This window comes from Camelus bactrianus, chromosome 5 (assembly GCF_048773025.1).
Source record: "Camelus bactrianus isolate YW-2024 breed Bactrian camel chromosome 5, ASM4877302v1, whole genome shotgun sequence".
Classification (NCBI taxonomy): Eukaryota; Metazoa; Chordata; class Mammalia; order Artiodactyla; family Camelidae; genus Camelus; species Camelus bactrianus.
Window position 1 is genome coordinate 72,951,865 of NC_133543.1, and position 21,117 is coordinate 72,972,981.

Consider the following 21,117-nt stretch of genomic DNA (forward strand, 5'->3'; position numbering starts at 1 on the left):
GACCGGGGGAGGGGGAACGCAGAGCTTACAAATCCCCTTACTCACCGAAATGGGCCCCTTTTGTGTGATTTCTTGCGGAGGCAGCAGTCAGGGCTGCTATATATACCGCGGCGCTCCCCCTAGTCCCACACCGCACCCAGCGAACACCTCCTGCTCCCTCTCTCCGCAATGGGAAAGGTAAGCGCGGGTACCCGATGCTCGACCTTCGCCCGGTCGCAGCATCTTCAGCGGGAGCAAATCGCTTCATGCTCCCACATCTTGCATTTTGCAGATCACCTTCTACGAGGACCGGGGCTTCCAGGGCCGCCACTACGAGTGCAGCAGCGACCACGCCAACCTGCAGCCCTACTTCAGCCGCTGCAACTCCATCCGCGTGGACAGCGGCTGCTGGATGATCTACGAGCGCCCCAACTTCCAGGGCCACCAGTACTTCCTGCGGCGCGGGGACTACTCCGACTACCAGCAGTGGATGGGCTTCAACGACTCCATCCGCTCCTGTCGCCTCATCCCCCAAGTGAGTGTGGCTCTTTGTCTTCAGTCTCTTTGGAAGTGAAAACCATTAAAATATTTATATATATATATAAAATTCTTCAACTAAATCGTTCCAACTAGAGAGCAGAAAGAGGGGAAGTGAGCTCTGTGCATGCAGTCCGTTCTAAAAGGATGTCTCAGATCGGAAGCCATTCTTCTTGAACTGTGTAGTGGTTTTGTTGTTGTTTTTTAATCACATACTCCCAGTTTTTATATTTTAAATGTAATAAAAAATTAAATGATCAAAGACTCATTAAGAAAAAGAAGGACATGGAAGAGACTGAAGTTATCTGATCAAGATCTAATTTCTTAAAGTGGTCATTCCAAGCCCTATCAACTCAAAAATCCAATATATCAAAATTTTTAAGTACAGTCCGGTTCTGTTTAATTGATAAAAATACTTTAGTTTGTTTTGGCTTACTTTTCTATTTGATTATCCTCTTAGAGAAGACAGGCCTCCTGGTTTCTATTCTAATTTTTTAACATTTTTGGGGGGAGGGTAGTTAGGTTTTATACACACACACACACGCACACACACACGCACATAATTTTTTTAAATGGAGGGGCTGGGGATTGAACCCAGGACTTCCTGCATGCTAAGTATGTGCTCTATCTCTGAGCGATACCCTCTCCCTCATTCTAATTTTGCAGGCAGTACATATTAGCTCACTTAGAGGTAGAAATTAGAGGAAAGGCAACATCCAAAACTGAAGTTTGAGATTCAGTATTTCCTAGAGTGCTTGCAGAGTTCTTAGAAGAATGTGTGATGAGTGAGTGGGCGTAGGATGGGGGCATCCAAACAGAGCTTCCTGAAGATGATTCCTGCCGAGGGAAATAAAGAAGTGGAGAGTGGGAGGCCAGAAAAAGGAAGTTTCAGAGTCACATAGGTAGAAATTTGAACTGAAAATGAGTTTATGAAAAGAGAGGTAGGGAGAACGTGTCATTTTTTACAAGAGCTTAATAATACTATGTTACATTGTGTACATGAAAACCAGAAGAGTCTAGAAGAAAATAGCTAATGTTGATTCCTTTTTAACAAGAGTAATATATCAAATGAATCTTCACTTTCCAATGACTCTCGCTCTTCTCCTTTGAGAAGGACTTTCTCTAATAACAAGTACTAAAGTGATCGATTTTATTTTAGACAAACTTTAATTCTCAAGGACAGAGACTGCTAAACAGCAGTTGAAGGGCGGCTGAGTTCTGTTCCTAGCTTAGCGCATCAGTCATTAGATTCACGGTGGGTGATGGGAGCCGGGAAGGCTCCTTAACCCTGCGATGTGGTTGCTGTGGAAGCCAGCTTGAACTAAGAGAACTTCTGGGCAGGTGTGACCAGGAAGGTGCAGGGGCGAGAACTTTCATTTCCCTCTGTTTTGTTCATTGGCTTTTTCCTTTCTGTCTGCCACCCTAGCACTCCGGCACTTACAGAATGAGGATCTACGAGAGAGATGACTTCAGAGGACAAATGTCAGAGATCACGGACGATTGTCTCTCTGTTCAGGACCGCTTCCACCTCAATGAAATCCACTCCCTCAATGTGCTGGAGGGCTCCTGGGTCCTTTATGAGATGCCCAGCTACCGGGGAAGGCAGTATCTGCTGAGGCCCGGGGAGTACAGGAGATATCTTGACTGGGGGGCAATGAATGCCAAAGTTGGCTCTTTAAGACGAGCGATGGATTTTTACTGAAGTATTTACACTCTCCACTTTCCTCCTTTAGCATTTAATTAAAGATTTAGCTTGTGTTTCTGGCACTAATAGAGTCCTGTTTTTCTTTTAATCTACTAGGCCTTCATAAACAATAATGGTATTTAGCCAAACATAATGATGTATGTTTTCAAGATGGGAAACAACATCTTATAAGGGGAATAAAGCAGAGGATATTATTGCCAACATTCTTTTAAAGACCAGACCATGTAGGCTTAAAGTTCAATTCACTTGGGCCGAAGCCCTTAGTGGTTAGTCTTTTGAGGCTGTATTTGCAGTTACAAAGATAAATTAGTACTTATTGAAACACCTCAAGCTATCCCTCCAGGTTATGCCCATCATCTTCACTATATAGTCCAAGTCCCAACTGATAAGGAAAGTCATTCTCAGTATGTGGACCCTTACTTTAGCTTCATAAACAAACTAACTAACTAACTAACTTGTTGCTCTCACCTCTTACATCCCTTATTCCTCTAAGAGTCACCGTCCCTTTTCTCCCAATTCCATTTCCAATGCCTCAACCTTCCATGAGACTTCTGAATAGAATTCACTGTCTCTTTGCTGTATATGCTTTGTAGAGTAATTTCAGGATTTTTACCAAAACCGCACACACATAGGAAAATTCTGACTCTTATCATTTTAATAGGAAGTAAAGTACTATGACTACACATGAAAAAGAAAAAATGGCCCTGGAAAAGAGTCCAATTCTTGTATTATTTGGTATTAATTGTTCCTAAATCCCAGTTCTTTAAACTTTAAACTCCCAACACTAGTGTTGGCTTCCTGGAGACAGGACCCAAGGTCTTCTTTCGCCAATAATAACACCACAAGCATGAATTAGAAAGCCAAAAGCTTCTCGAGTGCTGGGTTCTATATTATTTTCTTAGTAGGCATAAAATCAGACTTCAGACATGGAAATAACCCTGAATCACCTGAATAGAAGGCTTATAAAATTAGAGACCCTGGATCTCACTGATCAAGTTTTTCTTCCTGAAAATCCAGTTGCTTCCCTCCCCAGGGTACAGGATGACAATGATACCCACCCTTAAAACCCAACATAAAGAAAAGGTCAATGGTGGGGAGTGGCAGGGAAGAGATTATGCCCCAAATTAACTTACCCCTAACTTACCCTTTTTCCTCTCTGTCCTGTCTCTAAACACTGATGATGTGGTTAGAGATGAAGGAGCCTGAGGTGAAAGCAGAGAAGGGATACGCGACAGGGCCCCACTCATCTTTCCCCACTGAGATGAACCAACAATCAGCGCTAACCCCGGCCCCAGCCTACGTACTCCACACACGTCAATGTTTTCTATATATCCTGGTTTGTAATATGTCCAGATTTTAAATCTTCTTCTTCCTTTTCCCCCCTCTTTTCTCCCTTTGAAGCTACATGTCTTTTGGCCTGGCTAATCTTTTAAAAGGTCCACCAACCAAAGAAACTGAAGTAGCAGCTTTTCCATAAAAGAGTGTCAGGAACCAGTCTATGGAGATACACCCTCAAAGCATTCTTCTCATTATGGGGTCCTTCTCCAGTTTTCCTGCCCTGCTGTCATGGGGTAGGTCCTGATGTTAGTCGGTGCCTTATTCCCTCCCCTCCAGACTCCAGGAGTTCAAATTTTCTTCTTTGTGGGTTTGTTAAAGCAAAACTGACCATCACAACCACCTGTTGCTTAAACAAGATGAAGTGTACTGTTGTGAACATGGAAGTCCATTTGTTCAAAGAGGAATGCCATAGGAGTTAAGCAGAGGTGGGTCAGTGATGGCTTCCTGTCTTCTGGTCAGCTATTGAATGGTCATCAAAAATGAGCTGAGAAAGAGAACCAGAGGCTGGTGCTATGGTGGTGATCTTTGGGCCCTTACCCACTGTCCTTATTTGGGATAGTTTGGTCTACACACCTGCCAACCAAATGACCTCTTCTCATTTACCCAAGCACATATATGATACAAACACTGCATTAATTACTAGGAAGCAAGCAAGTGGCAGTCAGCTCAGCTGCTGACCAGACCTCAGACACCAGTAAAGCTCTAGAATTGGCCGCTGCTGTTGTAACATTAATTTGGCATCTTGGGAGACATAAAAATTAGACAGAATTACAAAGGAGCTGAGGGCTTAGTGGACAACACAACTTTTCTGTTTTCTCTCTTTCGCTTACTCATCTTGCCTCTTATAAAGGCCCATTAAACAGATCAAATGCAGGGTGCCTGTGTCATCCCACACATTGAAAGCTGCAAATGCTGAACTCTGATGTGAGTATGGAGGCTTGTTATGCTGAGCATTGAAATAGGTCCCGAAGACTATTACAACAATAAATTTCAGATCAGGAAGTACTCACATCCCACGGGCATGTACTAAGTAACCTTTATGAACCAGTTCATTTCTCCAGTTAGTGAGAATACAAAAGTAAAAATGGAATAGTCTCTACCCTCGGATGGGACTGTCCTCATTTATTTCAAGGAACTGATGTCTAAATAAAATACATAAGTGATAATTACCATTATGGTGATATGAACAAGACACTTGGGGAACCAACTAGGTAGTATTAAATTCGGCCTGGAAGATTAAGAAGGGTTCAAGAAAATCTTTACAGAGGAATGAACACTTGAGGAGAGCCTGGAAGGAAGGGTAAAATTTCTCTGGGTGAAAAACATAGAATTGGTGTCTTGGTAAGAAGGATCAATATGTTCAAGAACAAAAGAAGTGTGAAAATAGCATTGTGCACTTGGGAAACTACATGTGGCTCGGTGTGATCAGACAGAGTCTGGGGATGAACAGAGAAGTCAGGTCTGGGGTTCCATGCTGGGGCACCGGTCCTTGATTCCAGAGGAAATAGGAGTCAGCGAAGTGTTTCAAGCAGGCAAGCGGCTGTCTTAGTTCAGGATGCTATAACAAAAATACCAGAGACTGGGCGGCTTAAACAACATTTATTTCTCACAGTTCTGGAGGCTGGGAAGTCCGAGATCAGGGTGCTGGCAGATCTGGTGCCTGGAGAGAACCCACTTCCTGGTTTGCAGGTGGTCTTCGCCTTGTATCCCCACCTGGCAGAGAGAAGAAACAAGCTGTCTCACATCTCTTCTATAATCCCATCACCACCTAGTTATCACCCAAAGCCCCATCTCCAGAAACCATCACATGGAGGATGAGGATTTCAACATATGAATTTAGAGGGGAGACAAACATTCCGTCTACAGTAGCAGTGTGACTAGACGTGTTTTGGTTCTGATCACCCAGGCTTCACTCTGGGAGAAACGTCAAGACGATGCCATTCTGAGGCAAGACTAATAAGAGTTTTCTGACCCTTTGTCCCTTTTCCTGTTTTACCAGCACAATCACTTACGTCCTGGTACTTCTGCTTTGATCCTCTCATAATGTGCATGTGAAATTCTTTAGAACAAAGCAGAGAGCATTTCTGCCTACATGTTTAAAGAGAATATTGGTATAATTGCTGATAAAACATTAACTGTGGATGGCTGAAACACATGTTTTCCATAACAGAAAAAAAAATGAAGGAATAAATCAGAGTAGTGTTTTTCAAAGTTTGGCCCAAGAACGATCTGGTGCTGAGTAAAAATACACTTCCTAGAGTCTTTTCCAGATCCAGTGATGCAGAATCTCGGGAGAGGGTGGAGCCTGGTAATTAGCATTTTTAATAAGCACAAGTGATTCTTATGCACACTGGCGTTTGAAAAGCACTTGGTAATTTCTAAAGTCCCTTCCAAATCTACATTTTACCACAAAATGGCTTTGTAATTCAGAAATTTTTTAGGCATTTTTGAGAAAGATAAATAGGTTGATGTCATCCCTAATAACGCCTCACTATTATTAGTATTAAACATTTATTCAGTGTTCATTTGTGCCAAGTATGTGCCAAACAGATTAATCACATAATCTCATCATTCATGTCACTGTCCTTCAGCCAAAGACCACAAGGAACACCTGCTGTGAAACAAGGGGGTTTGTTACTGGTTACAGTGACAGAGAACACACACCATGGGGAAGTACGGACTATCTCAGCAAGGTGGTGTTAGAAGGAACTGCTGAAGGATTTGTATTTTGGTTGGATGATTTGGGGAAGTGTCTAGAAAAGCAGGAGTTCACTCTAGATTGGATATTGTCAGACAGCAGGGGTAATTTTATGATTGGATATCTTAATAAATCTACTCATGGGGAAGGGAGTAAAGACCAAGGACAAAGCTTCAATTGATAAAGAAGTAGCAGTTAGTGTTTTTGGCTGGGCAGGGGGGTGTTTGGTATTTTGTGGGTGGCATATTGGCTTTGTTTTTGCCTGTTCTTAGACAAAATTAAGAAGTGGCCTTATTTTGTCTCATTTCATCATGATCTCATGATAACCTTCCCCAAAGTTGGTATTTTGCGAGATTGTTTATGTCTAATGGGGAAAAATGGCCCAGCTCCAAGGGCCAGGCCAGCTTCCAAATATCAGAGGCTGCTCTTTTTCTCCTTCTTTCTTTCTCATTCAACAGACTATATCCCATGAGATAAGTAAGGTAAAATAACACATGCTCTGAGAGGTTGTGTGGCTTGCCAAGTTCATGTGGTTTCCAGGTGAATATTCTGAGTCCACAAAGATTTTACTCCCTTCCCCTGGCAAAGAGGAAGCAATCCATAAAGTAGTATACTTCTCAGTCTTGGACCCAATGGCCATAAAAACCTTTCTTTTGGTTCTTATCACAAGTTGGCTACCAGAAGCTCATTTCCAGCAACATGAAGTATACTCACCAAAGAGGAAGTCATTAGCTACGTCTTAAAGCATCCAGTCAACACAGTCAAAACTAGCGAAGATCAGAATCCAGTTTTGTGTTCTGCACTGGATTGACAAGTCCTGTAAAGAAAGAAGTTTTAAGATTGAGTGGTCTCTGTGGTCCAGGAAAATTAGTACTTGTGGCATTCTGCTTCACCCACAGTCTCTCTGGAATTCTGGGCACTTCCATTAAGGCATAGATTTTTCCCTGGAAAATACACGGGGTATAATTGAATCATATGTATAGAGACACAAGTTTCAGGTCAAAAGTGCAGACTATTGTGCTGATAAATTTATAAAACACTAAGAATCCAAATAAAAGCCACTCTAGGGATTCATCCAGAAGCCGTTCAGGACAGCGTTAGAATATACCAGAGAATGAGGGCAAACTCGACAGGCATTTCCACTGAATGCAGCACGTAAAAGGGATCCATAAAATTCCCTTACTCACCCCCGGGGGCCCCTTTTGTATTGTTCTTGCCAACGCAGCAGCCGTCCTGCTATATAGACCCGCAGCGCCGCTGGGCCCCATCACACTGAACTCTCATAACCCGCGTCAACCAGCCATGGGGAAGGTAAGCGGAACACAAGTGAAATCAAATGGAGGGGAGGGGGAAAAGCCTCTATCCAAGATTTATTATTGGGAGAATATGAAATCTGAATTATTCTACCTTGCAGATCACCTTCTACGAGGAACGGGGCTTCCAGGGCCGCCACTACGAGTGCAGCAGCGACCACGCCAACCTGCAGCCCTACTTCAGCCGCTGCAACTCCATCCGCGTGGACAGCGGCTGCTGGATGATCTACGAGCGCCCCAACTTCCAGGGCCACCAGTACTTCCTGCGGCGCGGGGACTACTCCGACTACCAGCAGTGGATGGGCTTCAACGACTCCATCCGCTCCTGCTGTCTCATCCCCCAAGTGAGTCCGGCTTGATTCCAATCACGTCTCCTGAGTTTCCTCACCATATTATTGATGGGTGTTAGAGTGAGGGAGGTTTTCCTTTAAAAACACAGAAGGGTTAAATGGGCTTTAGATAGCTGCTGAAGCCCAGAGAGATACAGGCACAAAAACAGCAGAGAACATAAGGAAGAATTCGCATAGGGAGCCAGGTTTGTGTTTAATTTTTGCTGCCATTTAGGTCAATCAAAACTTGTCTGTAACAAATGTAATATCATAGTGGGACATAAACTAAAACTTGCAGGTCGGAAGGTGGTTGGGCATAAGAAAGCAGTATTTCTAACAAATTAATTTTTGCCTGTAGCAAAGGAATCGAAAATGAAAGAATTAGATCATTTCCACTGTAGACTAGTAAAAATGGAACACTCTGTTGCTAATATAGGATATTCAAAGGTGTGGTCCAATTTTGGAAAAGGTAATTTTTCTTAATTTGGAAAATCAGTTGAATTTTGGTTTCAAACGACTATTTAAACAAATTTTCCACCGAAGGATGTGATTTTTTTAAAATCCTATTTCAGTGGCAAATTTATACGTACATGTGTATATGTATATAAATTGGGGAGATAACACTCATATTAAAATATAGGCAAAATACTTCACATTTTCCCCCCAAACATAGGTTTATCACCTAGGAATCAAGAAATTAGGGAATCAGGAAGAAATTTGAGCTCTTGATGGGTTCTAATCCAGACATTGAACCTCTTAAAAATTCTATTGCTTACATAAGAAATAGAAAATGAGCATGCACGTATTTGTCAAATGCTAGTAGGACACAGATCCGTACACAGCATTCAGAGCAATTTCAGTCTCAGCTTTGACACTGACAAGCTTGTGCCCTAACCTGCCAAGTTCATCTGTTGTTTGGTTGCTTTTTCTGCTCCTTCTCTTTGTGCACGGAGCAGGCAAGTTCCCACAGGCTGCGACTGTATGAGAAAGAGGATCACAAAGGCCTCATGATGGAGCTGAGTGAGGATTGCTCCTGCATCCAGGACCGCTTCCACCTGAGTGAAGTCCGCTCCCTCCACGTGCTGGAGGGCTGCTGGGTCCTCTATGAGATGCCCAACTACTGCGGCCGGCAGTACCTGCTGCGGCCCCAAGAGTACCGGCGGTACCACGACTGGGGCGCCCTTGATGCTAAGGCAGGCTCTTTGCGGAGGGTGGTGGATTTATACTAAAATAGGTTCACACCACTATTTTCTCATTTTGGAACCTAATAAAGTATCTAGTCTGTATTGTTGGCAATCCCTGGCTTCTGTTTCTGTTTCATTGTGTGCCAATTAACTCACCTGTAAATGCTCCTTGTTGAAGATTGAAGCGTGGATAAGAAGGGGTGGGGTCTGTTCTAGAAGAATTTCAAGGTAGGATGAGTTTTGAATAAGGCTCAGAAGTATGGGTGGAGAAAGGAAGTAGCCTGTCTGAGAAATAAAGAAAAGAAGATCAAAAGAGAAAAATGGGAGAGGGTGATACGTTAAGAAGGGAGGCAGGCATTCAGCTGAGGAACAACATTCCAGAAGTTTCCTTCTGACCCACGACGTGGTTGTAGGCCACCGAGGGTCACAGATGAGTGGTGCAGGGCAGCCCACTTGAAAAGCCTGATTAGACTATATAAGGAATTGTACTTTTGTTTACTTTCCAGCACAGTATCATGTAACTAATGCCAGGGCTGCCATCGGCCACTGCCGTACTTTTGGACTCTTCTTCCTCTTCTAAAACAGCTCCTGACCAGGCTGCACCTCTTGGCCAGTACAGCTGCTGGGCCAAACACTGCATGAAGTACAGAAGCTGCCCAGCTGTACACGGTGCCCAGCTAATGCAAATAAATCAAGTGGAGGTGGTCCTTCTGAGCCCACTCTTCATTGACAGTCCTTCTTTATGTTTGGTGGGTAACTTCTTGAATTTTTCCCTTGTTTATATAGCTAGCTCATGAAACCCATGCTATTTTTTCCCTTACAAAAATGAAATCATTTTGGGGGGTAGGTGTAGCTCAGTGATAGAGTGCATGCTTAACATGCATGAGGTCCTGGCTTCAATCCCCAGTACCTCGATTTAAAAAAAAATGAAACCATGCTGTACATATTAGTTTGCAACTTGCTTTTAAAATGTAATGTGATATGGACATATATCTAGGTCAGTACCTGATTCTGTTTAGTGGCTGCATAGTGTTCCATTGTTGGAGGTCCCCTAGATTATTTAACCATTTATCCACTGGTGATTAAGCTTTTCCAATTTTGCTTTTACAAACAAGACTGCCATGAATATCATCACACATATACCTTTAGCTACAGATGCCATCATTTCTGGAGGACAGAGACCTAGAAATGAGACTGCCCACTCATAGTGCAAGTTATTTTTCATTTTAATAAACTGCCCAATTGTTAGCCACCAGGAAGCCTAGCTTCTTCGAGTTGGGGGCTTCACCATTTTTTGAGCACCTTTCAAGAGGCCTGCTCTGTGCAGCATTGGGGATGAAAAAACAAACAAAACAAACAGAAGGCATTGTCCCGATTGCCACAGAACTCACCCAATAATACTAAATACTAATGTTAAATAATACATACATAACCACTTTTTTCGGTCAAGTACTTTCCAAGTTCTAAATAGTACTTCTGTAATCACTTGTTTATCAAGTACTGTTATTAAGCAGTTTTAAGGCATCCCATGACTCATTTCTAGGGGGAAAAATGGAACAATACTTATTTATATATTTCTCATGATACGTGTTTTTATTCCTTAACATTTGGGAAGTGAAAGTGTTTTCCTGGCAGGACATATACATTTAGAACTTCCTTACAAACGTTACCTCGCTGTAGCATTTTTTTTTTTCCTGCTTTGGAACAACTTCTCTAATGAAAACAGCTTCCTGTGCATAGAAAAAAAAAAATCTATTTTTCACACAACAGACAAGAGTTGCATCTCAGGAGTAGCCAATTCTGACCTTTGGCCCTTTGGCTGGGGAACGAGAGGTCAGGAAGTCACTGGTCACCGTTTCTCTATCACAGTCTCCTACAGGTGACTTCATCCTTTCTCCTACCCACCATCCCCTAACTTTCCGCCCCTTTATTCCTTTCTCCAACCCACTGGTCTTGAGGTGCAAGCCTCTATTGGAACCCTCCAATGGCCCTCTTGTCATTCAGGAGAAATTTTAATGATCCAGAACTACAAAATCTGCCTGTTTCTTGTGCTAACCATGCTTGAGACTCACATATAAATCTTCTAAGGAACAGCAATTCTAAGAACAATCCCAACATTTTATAACTGACTTATTTTCTCTATTTTTTTGTCTCACACAAAATTACAGGGAGCTTGCAACCTAAGATGAAATGGCCTTTTTCTTCTTTAGAATTCCAAGAGAGAAATGTTGAGGGACTGGGTTCCAGTCACTTTTACAGTCAGTTTTGTGCCTTTGCTGGTGAATTCTACGTCTTTTGTAAAAGATCCTGAGAATAATACAGATTAATGATAGTTAATGTTAGCGATAGCAGACAGGGATGAAGATGCTTGAGTAACACTACTGTGTTTAAAATGAAAATGCCCTGCGACACAAAAAGAATGTGACACTTTTGTAGTATAAGGTGTATTTGAGAAACATTATCTGGAAGGTGAAAAAAATTAGCTCAATCACATAAGAAGCTTATATACTGAACAAATTAAGCCTTTTATTTACAACACTCATGAAAACACCTGAGGTTAAGTTAAACTTAATAACACATCCAGGGTCCCTCAGCAGGAGGCAAGCATGGATTCCAGCTCAGGTTCAAATATGTCCTTTGCTGTTATGGTCATCCTAATGTGGGGGTTCTATGGAGGGTAATTTATTTACTTATTTATTTATTTATTTATTTATTTATTTATTTATTTATTTGTTTGTTTGTTTATTTATTCTTCTTTCTTTCTTTCTTCTTTCTTCCTTTCATCCTTTCTTTTTTCTTTTTTTTTTTTTGGTTAAATCTGTTTTACTGAAAAATAGTTGATTTACAATATTATATTGGTTTCAAGTATACAGCATAGTGACTCAGTATATTTACAGATTATACTCCCTGAAAAGTTATTACAAGATAATGGCTATAATTCCCTGTGCTATACAATATTTCCTTATTTCTTATCTATTTTATACATAGTAGTTTGTATTTCTTAATCACATATCCCAATTTGTCCCTTCTCCCTTGGAAGGATAATTTCTGAAATAACTCTAGGATAAAATTTTGAAGTTTCTAACAAACAGACCCTCCCCATCAGCAATTGCTCACCATATTTTTCACATTCTTAAAATCAAGTGTTTCTTAATATTTTAGACTTCCCAGGTCAATTTCCTTAAATAGAAACTGACATAGGATTACCAGTTGTTATATTGGCAAGGAAGGACATTTGAAATTAAAAACAAAGCAACAAAAATTCAAAACTAAGAACCATTTATTATTACATCATTTTACATTTTTAAAAAAGACATTTGAAAAAGAATATTTTAATCCCTCAAAATATACAAGTTTCTAATAAAGTGTGATTCAGACCAAGAGAGAATGCTTAGGAATGCTGCTTTGACTTACAGGTTTTTTTATTTGGCAAACACTGATAAAAACTATGCAGAGTCTGAAAACTCTTGTTTGAGGTTACAATTCATTATCTTCAAGGGCCAGAGAGAGATGATGTAAATACAGATATACCCCCAAAGACATTGTGAGATCAGCCCAAATAAAAGGCTTAATTTGTTTAGTATATAAGCTTCTTATGTGATTGAGCTAATTTTTTTCACCTTCCAGATAATGTTCCTCAAATGCAGCTTGTACTAGAAAACTGTTTATTTCTAGAACAATAAAGCAAACATCACAATAAAATGAGTCACATGAATATTTTGGCTTCCCAGTGCTTATGAAAGCTATGTTTACACTATACTATAGTCCAGTAAGAGTGCAATAGCATTACACTCTACATACATCAATGAAAAATACTTTATTGCTAAAAAAGACTAACAATCATCTGAGCCTTCAGTAAGTCATAATCTTTTTGCTGGTGGAAGGTTTTGCCTTGATGTTGATGGCTGCTGACTGATCAGGGTGGTGGTTGCTGAAGGCTGGGCAGCTGTGACAATTTCTTAAAATAAGAAAACAATGAACTTTGCCACATAAATTGACTCTTCCTTTCACAAAAGACTTCTCTGTAGCATGCAATGCTCTTTGATAGCATTTTGCCCACAGCAGAACTTCTTTCAAAACTGGAGTCACTCCTCACACCATGCTTTAGCAACTAAGTTCATGCAATAGTCTAAATTCTTTGTTGTCATTTCAACAATTTTCACAGCATCTTCACCAAGAGTAGATTCCATCTCAAGGAATCACTTTCTTTGCTCATCCATGAGAAGCAACTCCTCATCCATTTAAGTTTGATCATGAGGTTGCAGCAATCAAGTCACATCTTCAGGCTCCACTTCTAATTCTAGTTCTCTTGCTATTGTCACTACATCTGCTGTTACTTCCTCTGCCGAAGTCTTGAATCCCTCAGAGTCATCAACTTCTTCCAAACTCCTGTTATTGTTGATATTTTTACCTTTCCCCATGAATCACAAGTGTTTTTAGTGGCATCTAAAATGGTGAATCCTTTCCAGAAGGTTTTCAGTTGACTTTGTCCAGATCCATCAGAGGAATCACTATCTATGGCAGCTATAGCCTGATGAAATGTGTTTCTTACATAATATGACTTGAAAGTCAAAATTACTCCTTGATCCATGGTTGCAGGAAGAATGCTGTGTCAGCAGGCATGAAAACAGCATTAATCTCATTGTCTATCTCCATCAGAGCTCTTGGGTAATGGGGTGCATTGTCAATGAACAGTAATTTTGAAAAGAATCTTTTTTTCTGAGCAGTAGGTCTCAACAGTGAGCTTAAAATACTCAGTAAACCATGTTGTGAAGAGATGTGCTGTCACCCAGGCTTTGTTGTTACATTTATAGAGCACCAACAGAGTAGATTTTGCATAGTTCTTAAGGACCCTAGGATTTTCAAAATGGTAAATGAGCACTGGCTTTAACTTCAAGTCACCAGTTCAATAGCTCTTAACAAGGGAGTCAGCCTGTCCTGTGAAGCTTTGAAGCCAGGCATTGACTTCTCTCTAGCTGTCCTAGATGGCATCTTCTTCCAATATAACATTATTTCATGTATATTGAAACCTGTTGTTTAGTGTAGCCACCTTCATTAATGATCTCAGCTGGATCTTCTGGATAACTTGCTGCAACTTCTCCATCAGCACTTGCTGCTTCACCTTGTACTTTGATGTTATGGAGACAACTTCTTTCCTTAAACCTCATGAACAACCTCTGCTAGCTTCAAACTTTTCTTCTGCAGCTTCCTCATTTCTCTCAGCCTTTGAAGAATTGAAGAGAGTTAGGTTCTCCTTGCTCTGGTTTAGGCTTTGGCTTAAGGGAGTGTTGTGGCTGGTTTGATCTTCTATCCAGACCACTCAAACTTATAAACAATAAAGCTGTTTCACTTCCTTCATTTGTGTGTTCACTAGAATAGCACTTTTAATTTCCTCCAAGAATTTTTCCTTTGCTTCCACAACTTGGCTATTTGGCACAGGAGGCCCAGATTTCAGCCTGTCTCTGCTTTCGATATGTCTTCCTCACTAAGCTTAATCATTTCTAGCTTTTGATTTAAAGTGAGACACGTGTGACTCTTCCTTTCACTTGAACAGTTAGAGAGCATTGTAGATTTAGTAATTGACCTAATCTCAATATCGTTGTGTCTCAGGGAATAAGGAGACCTGAGGAGATCAAGAGAAATGGGGAAACAGCCTGTTGATGGAGCAGTCAGAACATACACAACATTTATGGATTAAGTTCACCTTCTTATAAGGGTGTGATTCATGGTGCCCCAAAACAATTACAATAATAACATCAAAGATCACTGATCACAGATCCCCATAACAAGTAAAATAATAATGAAAAAGTTTGAAATATTATGAGAATTACCAAAATGTGAGACAGAAACTTGAAATGAGCACATGCTGCTAGAAAAATGGTACTGATAGACTTGCTTGACTCAGAGCTGCCACAAACCTTCAATTTGTAAAAAAACAAAACAAAACAATACTTGCAAAACTCAACAAAGCAAAGCACCATAAAATGAGGTATACCTGAAAGTGAAACAACCGCTTTTAAGATGACAAGGAATGATGGGTAGTATGGTGAACTGTGGAAAGAATGAACCAACCTAAAGCATTACCGAAGGCATCTAAACATGGTATCAGCCAAACAAAACACATCTCCATGTCCACATCTTTCAAGATCGCCAGTTTTTATTTCCATGCTGGTGTGAAAGCTGGGGAGAGCCACCAACAATGGACATCACAGTAGTTTCCAAAGAATCCTCCCTCACCATGAAATGCCTTGGTTCAAGGTAAACCCATAGAACCCAACCATAGAGCCTGGGGACATGAAGAGAGGAAATCCCAACAATGACTAAAGATAAAATTTCCCCCCATCCCAGTGGAATGAGACTTAGATTCATAAAATATTTTGAGTTATAGAAAATAAAGAAAGTGGCATTTCTTATACACTTCATTTTGTAGACTGACATTTACACTAGCTACTCAAATCATTAACCCTCCATGCAGCAAAATCCGAACCTGAACTAGTCTCTTTTTCCTTCACTTTTGTTTGAAACCATGTGAATATTTATGGAGTAACAAAGGTTACTTCCTGGACTAAAGCTCTGTACAATAAGGTGTTATTCTCTCTTATTCTCCCTCCAAAGACGTCTCCATCAGTCATTCCAGACAACTGGTGCAGAGCCCCGCTTCTGTGCTACAGGCACAAGGAGAGTCTCAGGTCTCCGCCTGTGTTGACTTAGCACACTAAGTACAGTTTGGGACTTGGGTCTTATATACATTTGTCTTATATTAATTTGTCCTGGGATTTTCTGTGAAGCATTGAAATTAAGCCACATTTTGGCCCAAGCCATTCACATTTCAGTTCTATGAGAAGTGTCGGACTCCCTGTTTCTTCCCTCAGCTGAAATAAAGCTTTCTCTGTTCCCAGTTAATGAAAAAAACAATCCCAAAGTTCCCTTGTTTTGATCCTCCAGACGTATCAGAAATTTCACTTGTACGTCAGCTGACGCGGTCATCCGTCCTGTCATCCCCATCGTGCTCCTCCAGGTGCTCTCTGGGACTCTGCATTCTGGTTCTTTCCCCTATTTTACAGTTTTCATCTATCAGTACTTTCCCCATAGAAATAACTCTGAGCAAAATGATGATTTTTTAAAATTTATTCTGTTTATGTTCATGCAATCAATTTCCTCTAAGTCAAAAGCTTTGTTTACTCTTGTTTCCCACAGAGCAACAGTGCATCTAGATCCTACCAGAAATGGGTTTCTTAAGAATTTGGTTTTATCTTGTAATAACCTAAGAGGTAATATGGTTTTGAGTTTTAAATGTATTATTTTTTCTTATTTCCTTAAACTTTTAGAAGCTTCCCTTTTAGTTCTTCTTTCTGAGATTAAGCATATTAAACTTTTCTTCCTTTGGAATTCCAGGTAGCCAAAATAACAAATCCAATCTTCAGTCTACCTCCATGCTTGACTGCAACAATCAGACCAAATACTAAAGATCTGTGTCTTCTGGTTTTGTTTTTGTTTTATCACCATAGTAAAAGTTTGAAGTTTTGTGAACTCCCTTGGTAAAAATATTCCAACTTCTTACATCCTTTAATGAGGAAGCTCTCTTAAAAGACTAATTTGAAATTTTCAGCATTCAGTTAAGGTGTTTCCTTTTTATTAACAATTGGTAGTCAATATTATGGCACAGAGTTCTTACAGATTAGCTTATATTTGGTACATTAAGGCTTTTTACCTTTTTGTTCCTACACTGTTTTTTTTTTTCTTCTGTTTTTCTCCAACCCATACAAACAAAAGTGTGGACTATGTATGAAATGGCTGAAGCTCTACTTCTATTATTAAATAGATAATGTCTCAAATTACTTTTTTCCTCCCAAACGGTCTCAATGGCATCAGCTAGTAATAGCAACAGAAACACTGCAAAGAGAAATCCACAATGAGCCCCGTGTACTCTGACAGCAAAGAGGAAAAAGAGAACATAAAAATCCCCTCCTCACCCAGGAGGCCCCTTTTGTGTTGTTCCTGCCAACGCAGCAGCCCTCCTGCTATATAGACCCGCCGCGCCGGCCCCGCCGCACTGAGCTCGCGCCGCACGTGTGCTCCAGCCACGGGGAAGGTGAGCCCGGCGCCCGGGCCGCGAGGGGCCCCGCACACGGGGGCTGCGAGCCTGGCCTCTGAGCCCTCTCCTCCCCTTCCTTGCAGATCACCTTCTACGAGGACCGGGGCTTCCAGGGCCGCCACTACGAGTGCAGCAGCGACCACGCCAACCTGCAGCCCTACTTGGGCCGCTGCAACTCCATCCGCGTGGACAGCGGCTGCTGGATGCTCTACGAGCAGCCCAACTTCTCGGGCTGCCAGTACTTCCTACGGCGCGGGGACTACTCCGACTACCAGCAGTGGCTGGGCCTCAGCGACTCCATCCGCTCCTGCCGCCTCATCCCCCATGTGAGTCCTGTTCCATGTCAGGACAGGGCCCTTTGGATGCAGAATGGATAGTTTCAAGCAAAGGTTAAACATTTGGAGTAGCGATCATTTAGCATAACTGAGAGTCTGAGAGGAAAAAAAGGTAAGCTATGGTATATTAGGTCAATATAATTTGCCGGGAACAAAAAGCAAAGTGTTGCCCAGGTACCAATTAATCAACAAATATTTATTGAGTAAGAATGGGTTGGCTGCCCCGGGCATGTATAAAACAGAAGTCCTGACCTGGAATCATTTACAACGGAGTTGTAGAAAAACCAGTAATATCTAATAGAAAAATAATTAGATGCTAAAATAAAAGGTAGTAACTGAGAAGACAGGAGTTGAAAAGGAAACATTTACAAGTGTTAATTTTTGTATGACTCTTTTCCCATTTTGCTCCCCACTTGCACATTTTGGTTTTCCCCACCTGTACAAATAAAAGTACTTTTCTCTTAATAGAGAGCAACACAGAGATATTACACATGGGCTACATATAGTTCATACACGTGTTTTGAGACATTACGTTTTTTGAAAAATTCGTCCCTGGGTTTATTGATTTTTCTGGTTCATTTTCCTTTATTCAATTCATAAATTATTAAGTGAAAATTAAGTATTTAACTGAGAGACTTAAGATGTTTAACTATGCTTTCCACAGAAACAGAAGCATCTAAGTCCCTGGTGATTTTTCCGAGATTTATTTTAACCTCAATGTAGGGTCATTTATTTCACGGACTGACTTCACTGTTCAAACACACATGCTTGAAAAATTAGAATATTTCCTTCACAATGACAAAAATAATAAAAAGCTGTGAAAGTCTTGGGTTTCTTTGTAGTGCAGTGTCCCAAGTGGGGTTTACAGTGTCCCAAGTGGGGTTTACAGTCGTCCTGCGAAATATCTGAATATGTTAAGGAGTGAGATTTCCTTTTAATTTTCAGTCACACTTTATGATCTTAAAAAGGTACTGAATCTCCACCTTTGAAAATGAGGAATATATACATATTCAGAAATAATTCATTTTTACTGTGTATTTGAAAATGGCTTGAGCTGGTCCTCACCAACCTGGATGGCATGAATGTGTTGGAATCATTTCATGGTTTGCTTTTCTCCTCTTTCCACCTCTGGATGGGCCAGGCTGGCTCTCACAGGATCAGACTTTATGAGAGGGAAGATTACAGAGGCCAGATTATAGAGATCACTGAGGACTGCTCCTCTCTTCAGGACCGCTTCCACTTCAATGAGATTTACTCTCTCAATGTGCTGGAGGGCTCCTGGGTCCTCTATGAGTAGCCCAACTATGGGGGGAGGCAGTACCTGCTGAGGTCAGGGGACTACAGGCGCTACCATGACTGGTGGCCTTGAATGCCAAGGTGGGCTCCTTGAGGAGGGTCATAGATTTCTATTGAAATAAGTTCATCATTTCTCAATCTGGAAACTAATAAAATATTTTCTGTTTTCCTGGCAATGGTTTGCTTGTATGTTTCCCTTTGTTCTACTTTGATTTTATTATTTTATTTACACACTCACACACACACAAGATGCAAGTGGAAATCAGGGTATATAATCTATGGATAACAAAGAAAATTCTTACAGTAGAAATATGCCTCATATTAAGCTGAACTTATAGTTTGCAAAACATTTTTCATAGCACACTGTCTTCTTTGATTCTCTGGCCTTTAAATACATTGCTGCTTCAAACCAGATTATTAGAAATCTGTCCAGACTTCAGTTTTTCTTTGAGAACTGAGGATCTGAAAGCTGAGGTTCAGAGATACTGTGACCCACATTTTAGATCAGGGATTCTGAAGCTGGGTACCACAATGGGCTTCAGAAGATTTTTGAATTCCCTAAACTGTATGCAAAAGTTGAGTTCACAAATCTCCGGCAGACTCTCTCAGTGCTGAGGTGGTCACATGACACCCTCTGGACACTGAAACCTAAGTGGAGGAATACTGATGGGGAGAGAGAGGAGATGGTTCTGGAAAAAAAAATTGCCTTCCTGATGAAAGGGAGTAGCTGCCTCTGGTACCACAATTCCCTCTTATTTCAGACATTTTACACGCCGAGGTGACAAAGATGAGGGAAATGCTACAGTTTCAGAAATGCTGGCCTTGATGTGGTCAGGCCCCTTAACCAATGTCTATTAGTCAGAGCTTTCCAGAGAAACAAAGCCAATAGGATCTACAGAGACCTACATGAGATTTATTACAGGAATTGGCTTGTGTGAAAATGGAGGCTGAGAAGTCCTGTGATCTCCAAGCTGGAGAACCAGGAAAGCTAGTGGAATAATTCAGTCTGAGTCCAGAGGCCTGCGAACTGGGAGGGCTGATGTCTGAGGGCAGAAGATGACAGATTTTGCAGCTCCAGCAGGAGAAGGGAGTTTGTCCTTCCTCCACCTTCTTGTTCAATTCAGCCCCTCAGCAGACTGGCTGAGACATTGGTAAGGGTGATCTTCTGTACTCAGTCTACTGACTCAAATCCTAATCTCTCCTGGAACTATCACATTCAGAAATAATGTTTTACCAGCTATCTGGGCCTCCCTTAGCCCAGTCAAGTTGACACATAAAATTAACCACCACATAATGCCAGCAACCCTTTACCTTGGGATTCCTTTTTTTTTTTTATCCCACTGTCTTTGGATGTTCTGTTATTTGTAGTTCAAGACACATTTCTAGCCAATACAGAGTATATGTGATTTTTTTCTGAGGTGGTTGTTTAGAACTTTGTTCAGAGTCTCAAATAAATTCCTCCCCCCAAAAAATTAAGAAGAAGAAATAGTGGGGGTGGGAAGGAGGGAGGCGACCACTATAGAACAATGATGTCATATGATGTTTAACACATTTTAGACCTGGAGATCATCTAACTTAGTTTACTCATTTTATGTAAGGTAAACTAAGGTCCAATTCTAATGTTGAACAGTTAATAATAGAAGGGGCATCGTAATCTAAAATTCACAGCTCAGAGTTTAGTAAGTTTCCATTGTGGAATCAGGAAGATTCTTGTCAAACTAATGACAAGTACCAGCTTACAGATTCTTACCATGAGGTCATTGTAAACAACCAACCAGGAATCAAATTAAGTATATAGGATACGTTAAAGCTGTATTTTCTGTCTAATATATATGCACACACCATACATGCACAGTTATATATATTTATATAACCATATTCACAGACTCTCCATATGTGTGTGTGTTAGTAAGATTACCTGTATAAGGTTATAGGGACGTGTAACACTATATTCACTTACACTGGTTCTTCTCCTGCTGCTTGTTGTCTTACTTGCACTCTAATGGCTAGAATTTTAGGAAGGAGGAGTGGTGACTATATTTGTGCTCAAAGACTGATCTGATCAAGTCATTTCCCTGGTCAACAACCTTTGATATTGTTCCACAGCCTGCAGAAGGAACCTTTTTCAAGGAAATGGCCCCAGCCTATCTACTTCCTTTCCTATTACCTGACCCAGTCGTCCTTTACTCCATCTCATCCAAGTCATCCAAGCATACTAAGCGTTTTCATATCTCTTTGGTTTATTCACATCTTTTCCACACCTGAATTACTCTTCCCCAGCCTTCTCCCAAGTGAGCGATTCATCTTC

At 41.0% G+C, this 21,117-nt stretch overlaps 2 protein-coding genes and 1 pseudogene across 4 annotated transcripts; all 3 read left to right on the plus strand.

Annotated features, from left to right (window-relative positions):
• The first annotated feature begins 168 nt into the window (after window positions 1-168).
• CRYGB (crystallin gamma B) lies at window positions 169-2,218 on the plus strand. 2 transcript variants are annotated; one of them, XM_074363230.1, is made up of 4 exons: window positions 169-177; window positions 272-518; window positions 1,409-1,418; window positions 1,960-2,218. In XM_074363230.1, the coding sequence occupies exons 1-4, from the start codon at window positions 169-171 to the stop codon at window positions 2,216-2,218; spliced, it is 525 nt and encodes a 174-aa protein (XP_074219331.1). The 2 variants fall into 2 exon arrangements, with proteins under 2 accessions (XP_074219331.1, XP_045376482.2); XM_045520526.2 differs by lacking the exon at window positions 1,409-1,418 and having other exon boundaries at window positions 272-514; window positions 1,943-2,218.
• A 5,341-nt stretch (window positions 2,219-7,559) lies between these two features.
• LOC105072958 (gamma-crystallin C) lies at window positions 7,560-9,128 on the plus strand. 2 transcript variants are annotated; one of them, XM_010960091.1, is made up of 3 exons: window positions 7,560-7,568; window positions 7,672-7,914; window positions 8,853-9,128. In XM_010960091.1, exons 1-3 carry the CDS (start codon window positions 7,560-7,562, stop codon window positions 9,126-9,128), a joined length of 528 nt encoding a protein of 175 aa, XP_010958393.1. The 2 variants fall into 2 exon arrangements, with proteins under 2 accessions (XP_010958393.1, XP_010958394.1); XM_010960092.3 differs by having other exon boundaries at window positions 8,856-9,128.
• Window positions 9,129-15,282: 6,154 nt separating this feature from the next.
• On the plus strand, window positions 15,283-18,926 carry LOC141573288 (gamma-crystallin D-like; annotated as a pseudogene).
• The last annotated feature ends 2,191 nt before the right edge of the window (window positions 18,927-21,117 follow it).

What these genes read in the sequence shown, in the direction of transcription:
- CRYGB (XM_045520526.2), top strand. An exon ending in CCTGTCGCCTCATCCCCCAA is followed by an intron (nt 515 to 1,942) that starts GTGAGTGTGGCT and finishes CTGCCACCCTAG; the next exon opens with CACTCCGGCACTTACAGAAT.
- LOC105072958 (XM_010960091.1), top strand. An exon ending in CCTGCTGTCTCATCCCCCAA is followed by an intron (nt 7,915 to 8,852) that starts GTGAGTCCGGCT and finishes TTGTGCACGGAG; the next exon opens with CAGGCAAGTTCCCACAGGCT.